We start from the raw sequence: 10,000 nt of genomic DNA, 5'->3' as shown, positions 1-10,000 counted from the left end.
AAGAATTTCATATCCCATTAAAAAGGAAATTCCTTGAATTCACCTTTCACAGACAAAAGACAAAAGGAAACTGGTTTTCCCTTTTCAGTCTATTTCAAAGCAACTTCTATAGCATCAATGAAAACCTCTCACTCCAGACTTTACCATTCTTTTCACGAGAACATCACGAGATATGTTTCTTTTGAATAAATTAATAGCAATACCATGTTTACATATGTGGTCTTGGAAAACACTATTTCATAATCTAATATCTGACATAAGGGGGGAAAATATGAGTAAATAATTTACTGAAAAAAGTGCAGATATAATACAGGGAAAAAAAAAAAAAAAAAAAAAAAAAAAAATCTTTATGAAAGACCACATCTCATCAAATCCTATATATGAATATAACTTTAAAAACTATATTACATTTATTCAATACAAATATTTGCTGAGAGAAAGTCATCTTAACTACTTGTGCATATCGTAGACTCTTTCTATTGTACATGTGCTTCAAATAATAGGAACTAAGCTTATCACCACAGAAAAAATAAGAGAAAAAAGCAGATAACAATGTAAGCAGCCCTAGCCAGAGGAGCAAATCATATTTTAAGTTGTGCATAGACTAAATTAACAAATTCAGGTCAACATAAAATTTTTGTTATCCTTGTCTACTTTTTTGACTTTCTTATCACAGATTTATCACTATTTTCCCACAACCAGATCAGATCCTCTTGAAATAACAGAAAAGGTGGTTTGCATTACATGGATGAAGGAACAAGGATGGGAAAATAAAAGAAAAATAAACTGAAAAATAAATTTTCATATGAAAAGCATGAAAAGGCTAGCTGTTCATCTCAGAGCATAACCTAAATGTTCACATGCAAATGCTTATGTCACTATACATACATAAATGTATGCACACAAACACACAGAAACATACATGCATGTGCAGGAAAACATACCCACATACATACATACATATACACACACACTCATAATCTGACCATTTGGCACATACAAATATATTAATCATTCTTACTGAAAGTATTATATATATTATCATACTTTTTTTAAAAAACATAAAATCTGGTTCTAAACATATAACCAAAGAACTATACAAAAATATACTTCAAAATAGCAAAGATTTTCTACTCAAAAATGTTTTAAAAAATCTTTGATTTAGTCTAATTTCACCTTCTGATAAACAAAATGTGCCAAAAATAACCTTCAGACAAAAGGATATTTTTGACCAAATATTTAACCAGATGTTTCTTCCATCATATTTCCCAGGATCCATGCAAGGTTAGGGATATCAGGTATCATAAATCTAAACCAAACACTGATAGGCCTATGACAATAACGTAGAAAAAGAAGAAGAAGAAAAAAAATCCAGGCTCAAGAAATATGCCATTACTTGCAAGTTCAACATAATATTTGACATGTATGGCTTCTACATGAACAATGTTTTTAGTTATTTTATTGACTTCTTCCCATCATATCACTGTTTTCTAATATACGCAAAATGAGACAGGCACAGGATGCACAATATAAATAATTAAATAGGTTTTAAAATGGCCCACTAACTTTGTTTTTGAGACAATGTAAGCAATACATCATTGTTGAGATTTCACAATTTTTCAAATCAAAATCACATTCACTGCAAAATACAAGTTACTGCATTTCATCAGAACATTTTTCAAAAGCTTGGAATAAGGATGATAAACCTGTCTTCCCCAAGATATTTACTGTGACTGTTTTTGAATGAAATTGCAATCTCTATTATTTTCCAATCCCTCACGCATGCCTTTCACTTTCAAGTACTTAGTAAATGCAATTAAACACACAGTGTTACTTGTTGCTAATAAAGAAAGTTCAAGTGGATATTTTTTTTTTTTACATTATCATTATTTGTGTGAGAAATAGACTAATCAAACAAAGCATTTTACTTCAGGTTTTTGTAGTAAAAAGTAAACTTTGTTGCAAAAGTTTCAAAATTAACATTTTCTTTGCAAATTCCTACAAAATTCAATAACTGTCAGTTGAATCTAACCCTTTTCAATATTTAGGGTGAATATTAACCCAAAAACTAACATACATCATATGATAAAGGGCATGTACTTGCAACATACAGTATATGATGGAAAAGCTTTTCTTGAACATGTTACAGGGAAAAAGCCCCTGTAAATCCTTAACCTTAAGCAGCAGTGAAAAACATGTAGTAATCGTAGGAAAACTGCTGCCCTTTTATCTAGATTTTGTTTCTTGACCCCAACTAATAGTGCATGGGAGACTAAGATGAAAAAAACTGCACAGGTACTGGGTTAGTTATATCCTTTAAATGGTATTTGCAATGAGTTGCCATTTCATTGTAACTATTTCTCAAATACTTCAGGCAAATATGATAAAAAAAAATAAAAAAAAAGAGTTACATGACCTTTATCATATCAGCTACAGGTAATCAAACTTTTACCAGATCTGTTCTATTACTTATTTAGCATCAATACTTATTAACCACCTTATCCCATATTTTCTTCCCCTTCTAACACTGCCTTAACACAAAAGGTAAATTATATCATTGCCATTACTCACGTGAATATCTAGATTGTGAAAACATGCAAATGACCACAAATGATGCTTACATAAAAAATGGAAATAATATAATCATGGCTGGGGTGTGGAAGAGGCACACAAGAGTGGACGGTCATATGTGACTGACCAGGAGGCAGAGATGAACAAGGACATTGTAGTTATCCCATATGAACACAGTAGTATGGTAACATGATCACATTGGGTTACACAATACTCAGTATTACTTACTGAGGCAAAGAGGCCTAATCCCAAGCTAGTGTCTGACTTATTTTAATGAGTCTGGATGGCATGTATATCATGCCATCATTATCTCAGACCAATCATAGTTTATAGTCCTTCTACCATGTATACTTGACACCAGGATGCTTTTGCAGGAATTTAGGCAAAAAAACAGCACTAATGCCTCATGTTATCATATATGTCTGTATCAAACAAATCTTGATTTTATTTGTGTATCAATTAATGGTAAATAAGCATGCTGATTGCCTACACATTTATGGTCACCCTTGTGTTTGGGAACTGTTGTATAAAACTCTGCATTTCATGAGTATTTTAAAGAAAATAATGAAACAATACTGTAAAACAGTGAGAGCTAAATTACATGTTACTGAGAGGTGAAGTAATAGGTGGTTATTTTCTATTTTTTCTTTATATGAAATACCTTAACAATGATTTTGTATCACAACCCCTAAATCATAAATCAAATTCATTACAATTTTACTTTTAGCCTATTCCCTTTGCTCCCAGCTAAAGCACTCAAAGGCCTAACCCCTGGGACTGTGGGTAAAAATGATGGGATGTGCCACATATGGGATACAGAGAATATGTTTTCATGCTATATATGCATCTTCTTTGATACAGTTATGTGTGAAGTACTGAGGTCTTAGTACTATTTTTCAGCTAAATTTCCACAAAAGTACCCAGCCATATATGCATGATAAATATACTCTTGATATATATGCTATACAGTGATCGCATTAAGTTAAGAGATATGACATGTATGATGCTGGTGAGATGGTATTTCTCTGGATGGCATGACTTTCTAAGCACAAAAGTGAAAACTGGGATTTTTTTTTTCAGACATGCTAATACCAACCATCACTTTACACTTCATAATTGCTAAAAATGTCTTTATTAGTCCATGCAGATATATTGTTTCTTGTTTAACCAATCAGGCTTCACTGTTACGCTTGGGGGTGAAGCCTCACCTCAATAAATAATAAAAGGTGTATTGATAATCTCCCTAATTGCACTGTATCAAAACATTCCCTCTCACAATATATTACAGTCCTGAAGAGATGGACAAGTGCTATTCTGTTATCACAACAAACAATTCCAGCCTATAAATTGGGACTACTTCTTTAAAGTAATATAATTAGGTCCTGAAGCTACTAACAGCATGGTTATTATCTACAGAGCAAAAGCAAAAGTTAGCACCCCCCAAAAAAAAAACATACTGAAAACTGTAATATTGGGTAACTGACAGCATTCATTAATTTGCTATGTTAAAAACTCTGAATATTTCTTAAAACTTTCTAATAACAGTTATTCAGTGATTTGACACTTGGTTTTATGGAGTATTTATCTCTGTCTACAAGAACTGGTAAGAATATGTCACATATGAGATTCAGTTTCAAGTGAAAATCCACTGGCAGAACTGACAGTGTTAAGTTTCAGAAAATGTTTCAAAAATCAATGAAGCACTACTTCAACAACATTTCTTATAGATGTATTTATACATTTTTATACAGTTTGTTTATTATGTGAATATATACAAGTCACTAAACACTGCTCTTGTTCTGTGCATGTTTTACATTATAACTGGCAATATATATTTCATGTACACCAATAGAATCTAGTTTCCTTACAGCATCTCATTGACAACACATGTAACAAGCAGTCTACACTTATAACTTCTCAACAGACAAAAATATAGATATATATAAAAAAAAATAATATTCAAGGAAATTTCTTGATAAATAAAAAATAAAACTTAAAAGAAAATAATTTTGATAATTCCAGCTTCTCAAAAACGGAACCTGGTCCTGAAAATAGTATGAGTCCTTCTCCCACTGTGAACATACCTCACCATCACCAGCATAACAAGCACTATGCTGGCTATCACAAAGTAGAAAGCTGCCATAGAGGTCTCTACTGTGGTCCCGGAAGTGTGTGTTGAAGCCAAGTACTGGGGCTGGTGGAGAGGGTGTTCTGGCAGTGGTACAGGGCCACTGTTACTCTTAGAGGTGCTGTCATAGTGTGAAAGTGGGGACATAAAGTCTCTTACACGATGAGGCTTGGTGCTGTTTCTCTTCTCCTCCAAGTGCTTCATGACAATGTCTGCTTTATCCTCTAGAGATTTCTCCTCTTCAGCCACTCTTAAGAGAATACAAAGATTTGTTTATTTGTTGTTAATCAATATACTGACACAATGAATGAAAGTTTTGAATTATGCATTTCATGGAAGTACAGCATACAAAATCTTGGTCACTGATTTAGAGAAAAAGGATAACTTTTAAATCAACCATTCACTGATAGTATCAAAATATAAGATATTCAATATTAGTCAGCATACATATAGAAATGTGTTACAGAGAAATTCCTTAATACTAGAGAAAAATTCTTTAACCCACTCAAGACAGAAGTTCCCATTGCCATACTAAGCCTGGTGCAGTTGGCTTATCAAGCATACATGTATATTGTTTGGTATGCTTTTGGATATCATAAATGGCTTCTTAGGATATGAGGCTAAAAAGAGGCTTTACATCTACTTTTGTGGCCCTCACTGACCACAGTAAGAGTCAAACAAGTGAACAACCTGTTAACAAACTCAACCATGCATGACATGATAAGACATCACTCTCGTGTGAGCGACTACTTGCCCTGACATGGTAGGACATCATCTGTCATGAGTGGATTAAAGCAGAAAAAGTTTTAGACCACTTATACATTAAACACAAGCGTCTCTACCTACTACTAGCCAGTCTAGTCTCACCTGCTGAGTCCATCTTGGACCTCCTCCCTGTAAAGGGGCTGGTTGAGCATGAAGCTTCCAGCAATATGCATTGGGATGGATTCATGTGGAGGCTCCAACATAGCAGAAGGAGGAGACACATGCTTCAGGTTGCTGGCACCTCTGCTCTTAATCCCTGGATACAAAAGGTAGTGCAAGTGAACTGCTAAAGCTGAGACTGCCACAGTGGTTAGGTGCTGAAGGCAGCCATCTGTGGGAGAGAATAGAAAATGCTTTGATAACTATATTATCTCTTTCTTTTGTTGATAAAGCAAATTACTTAAACTTACCTGACCCTACAATTAGTTTACTACTAGGAAGAAGTGAAGGAGGAAGTGGGAGAGGAGGAGGAGAAAGAAAAGGGGGAAGAAGAGAAAGAGGAGGGAGAGAAGGATGAGGATGAGGAAGAGGAGGAGGATGGAGAAGGAGGAACAGGAGAGGAGGGAGGAGAAGAATAGGATAAGGAACAAGAGGAGAAGGAGGAATAGGAAGAGGAACAGAAGGAGGAGGAGGTAGAGGAGAAGGAAGTGAAGGAAGGGGTAGAGGAAGTAAAAGAAAATATGAAAATTATGGAGAGGAAATCTATTTTCATAAGTACTTAAAAAGAAGAGAGCAAGAATAAAGACAAAAAAATTCATAACATATCAACACATAGTACAAAACTGTATTACAAAATTTAGCTATTTACAGAAAGGACTGTCTAGAGAAAGCCCCAACTCCCAAATGATAATATCAGACCCAAACAAGTAACAAATCTCAACAATGACCATTTCTCCTCTACTTCACATTACCTGGTAATTTTTCTTCTCGCAGCAATTTACGGCCAATGGCAACATGAGGTTTGGTGGAACTAAAACACCCACTTTTACTCTGCCAATCTAGTATGTCTGCAAGCCAATCTCGCCATAGGAACTCCACATAACCTAACATGCCACATACAAACTCTGAAAAATAATAACATAAATAATATTAAAAAGAATGGTAAACAAGTAAGAACAGTAGTAATATATGTGTGTATATGTGTGTATATGTGTGTATGTATATATATATATATATATATATATATATATATATATATATATATATACATGTATATGCAAACATGTGTATAAACACACACACACACACACACACACACACACACACACACACACACACACACACACACACACACACACACACACACACACACTGTACATATAGATATATTTTGATGAATATTACTGTTGACTCAATGTGCGAGGACTATTTGGTCGGGTCTTACATATATTACATCAGCAATGATAAATCACAATGCCTTAAATCTTACACAAGCAAGTTGACCAAAAGCAACAACAATATCTACAGACAACTCACTTACCCATTTCCATCAACAAATCTCGGTTATTTAGAACATTATCACTGAAAGCCACAGATGTCAATGTGAGAGCCTCAGAGTACAAGTTAGAGCACATCTCTCCCTGTAGCTGCTCAATGCTCCCACTGCGATCATGCCTCACCAACCATCTTTCCAGACGGCTGCCACAACCACTCTGAAATGGTGTTGAGATTATGAGGCTGCATGAAGACAGACAGACATTAATATGAATAATAATAATAATAACAATGCCCAAGAACGACAACAATAATAACAACAATAACAATGATAGTAGTAAGTTCAATATTAATAATATTAAATATTATCAATCAAAACTAAATAAGAATTATACTTTATAATCCCAGAGTTAGAATAATGATACAAAAGGATTCTATACTACCTTAGGACAACTGTAAGGTGTATGGAGTAATCCTCATATAAATCAAAACAAAAACAAAACTTCTTAGTAAAGACAGTATTACAAAATAGAAAATAAAAGTAAATGCTTCTTTTTTCCAATTATTCTCTTTTACAATAAATTATAGGATATGGTAGCTCTGTATGTTTAACTCAATTTTTTGAGAACCCCAACTTACTTGACACAATTAATCCTTTACCTTGCAACCATACTTCTATGTTAATAGCTTATTTTGCTGAAATCTTAGTAAAATTTGCAAAATCCATGTTTTAACTAATTTTGCTCTGGATGGTTTAAAGCACGCATGGTGCTTGTGTATGGGGCACTCACCTGCGCGTGGTAACTTTGAATGTGTCGTCTTGAGAGTCTCTTATCTAATAGTTTCTTGTTCTCTAACTCACTCACTCACTCACTCACTCACACTTACACTTACACTTACACTTACACTCACACTCACACTCTCTCTCTCTCTCTCTCTCATTCATGGTGGGGGGGTAAGGGGTGGAGTAAAGGACCACAGAGGGGAAACTATGATATAGACTCTGCCAATGATAATTTCTTATTTTGGGTAGAGGTTGGGGCATAGTCTAGCTGATTTAGTCATAGTCTAGCTGATTGGTGGGTGGAGCTATAGAATTTCTAGGGCGATATACATAGTCTAAAAAAATAGAGCCAGAACAGAATACGGGGATCACTCACCTGCAACTAAACTAAAATAGAATTATGATGCCAATGTTGTATCACAGTATACAACTGGCACTTCATGACGCCGAAACTGGCGACACCATATAAAACGGGTTAAAGCTTAAAGTTTAACCTGTCACAGCTGTAGATGATATTACATCCATTATGAGATGCAATAATGGAGTGAAGCCTCTCAGAAAGTGGCAGGCTACTTACTTACTTACTTTTTTTTCTGTTAATGGGTGACAGGGAGTATGGCATTGTTTAGCAAGTTTCTACCAGCTACATCCTCCTAACTGACCCCCATTACTCCACCAACATGTACCCCTTCATCTCCCTGAATCAATTATACAAGTGGATTCTTGTTTTGTTCCTGTTACTTTTCTTATTGCGAATGAACATAGTAAATATTAAATAAGAATGCTTATAATCTATGGCATATACGACGTGCCTGCTGTGTGTCCTAAAAATCTGTTTGTTTGACCATGATTACAATTGGAGATACAGCCCTCTGTCTTTAACCCTATTTCTTTAAAAAAAATTGCATAGGCTGCAGCCAAAAACATAAAAAGAAGGGTAACAATATGTTTCTCACATTTCTAAATATTCACCTGAGCGGCTGACTATGCACAGTAGCTGGCGTGTGACTCAGTATGATGAGGGAAAATCCTGTCTTGTATAAGTTAATAGCTAGCAACTATTACACCTTGCAGGGTTGTTGCTTCCCATACTAGCACCATGTACAAAACTTCCAGTGTGCACAGTGTCTACCTACCATCTCGGCCACCACAGTGTAGAGGATCTGGTGCACCAAGGCATATCTCTCCCTGCCTGCCTTGGTCATCATCTGCTGGCAAACGTCTGTCATACGGCACATCACACCCTCAATAGGCTCCAGCAACTCAGCTATGCAGTGGTCACTCTGCACCTCTGACAATTAAAACAGTGAAATTACACTCACATAAATTATTATCATTATCAATTATCCATGTATATATGTGTGTGTGTGTGTGTGTGTGTGTGTGTGTGTGTGTGTGTGTGTGTGTGTGTGTGTGTGTGTGTGTGTGTGTGTGTGTGTGTGTGTGTGTGTATGTGTGTGTATGTGTGTGTATGCAAGGGTATGTGTGTGTATGCAAGTGTATGTGTGTATGCATGTGTATGCGTGTGTATGCGTGTGTATGCGTGTGTATGCGTGTGTATGCATGGGGTTGGGGTTGTACATGTGCAGACCCTAGGGTGTTTAATTTGGACGATTGAGGGAGGACGAGTGTACCCGGGGGTTTGCCGAGGCTATCTCTGGTCGTCTCACAGCACTCGAGGGCCAGACAGACCCTGTTCTTATGTGGGATACCTTCAAGCGTGAAACGCTTGATGCAGCTCAGGAATCCATTGGTGAATGCCCAAGAACAAGACAGAATTCCATCTCGCAGGAGACGCTGGAAGCCACAGATGCTTGTCGTGCGGCTCGACTGTCAGGGGATCGCACTTTGCACCGCTCGCTGGTGCGCAGGACTAGGTCACTGTTGAGAAGGGATAAGGAACAGTTTATCAGTAGTCTTGCAGAGGAGGTCGAAAGCCATTTCCTTGTAAATGACCTTCGTCCTGCCTACCAAGCTCTGAGAAAGCTGAACTCCAAGCCCCCCTCACAGACGGCTGCAGTCCGCTCAGCAAGTGGCCAGATAATCTCAGATCCCGATGGGGTGCGTGTGTGTTGGGCTGAGTATTTTGAGCAGTTGTATAAGGTTGATCCACCAACAGTTAACATGGATGCGGGTAATGTTGAGACTCCTCTGCCAGATCCACCCATCAGCGAGGATCCACCCTCCCTGACCGAAATCAGGGGGGCGATCTCCAAGCTGAAGAGTGGTAAAGCAGCAGGTGTCTGTGGCATCCCAGCCGAATTGTTAAAGGCTGGTGGAGAACCTATGGCAAGGGGCTTGCATGCAGTCCTGTCTGC

At 36.6% G+C, this 10,000-nt stretch overlaps 1 protein-coding gene across 1 annotated transcript in view; it reads right to left on the bottom strand.

Annotated features, from left to right (window-relative positions):
* Positions 1 to 10,000, bottom strand: part of LOC125036247 (UPF0764 protein C16orf89 homolog) — a 16,635-nt gene that overhangs the window by 358 nt on the left and 6,277 nt on the right. The window contains exons 4-8 of the mRNA XM_047628722.1: positions 8,819 to 8,973; positions 6,945 to 7,116; positions 6,376 to 6,528; positions 5,567 to 5,795; positions 1 to 4,949 (exon numbers count right to left, since the gene is read on the bottom strand). The exon at positions 1 to 4,949 is cut by the window's left edge and continues 358 nt beyond it. Coding sequence (XP_047484678.1) covers positions 4,598 to 4,949; positions 5,567 to 5,795; positions 6,376 to 6,528; positions 6,945 to 7,116; positions 8,819 to 8,973 — 1,061 coding nt within the window. The 3' untranslated portion in view covers positions 1 to 4,597. The remainder of the gene's footprint in view (positions 4,950 to 5,566; positions 5,796 to 6,375; positions 6,529 to 6,944; positions 7,117 to 8,818; positions 8,974 to 10,000) is intronic.

Source organism: Penaeus chinensis, chromosome 2, assembly GCF_019202785.1.
Source record: "Penaeus chinensis breed Huanghai No. 1 chromosome 2, ASM1920278v2, whole genome shotgun sequence".
Lineage (NCBI taxonomy): Eukaryota > Metazoa > Arthropoda > Malacostraca > Decapoda > Penaeidae > Penaeus > Penaeus chinensis.
The sequence above is the reverse complement of the archived record's forward strand: the minus strand, read 5'-3'. Positions and strand labels throughout refer to the sequence as shown.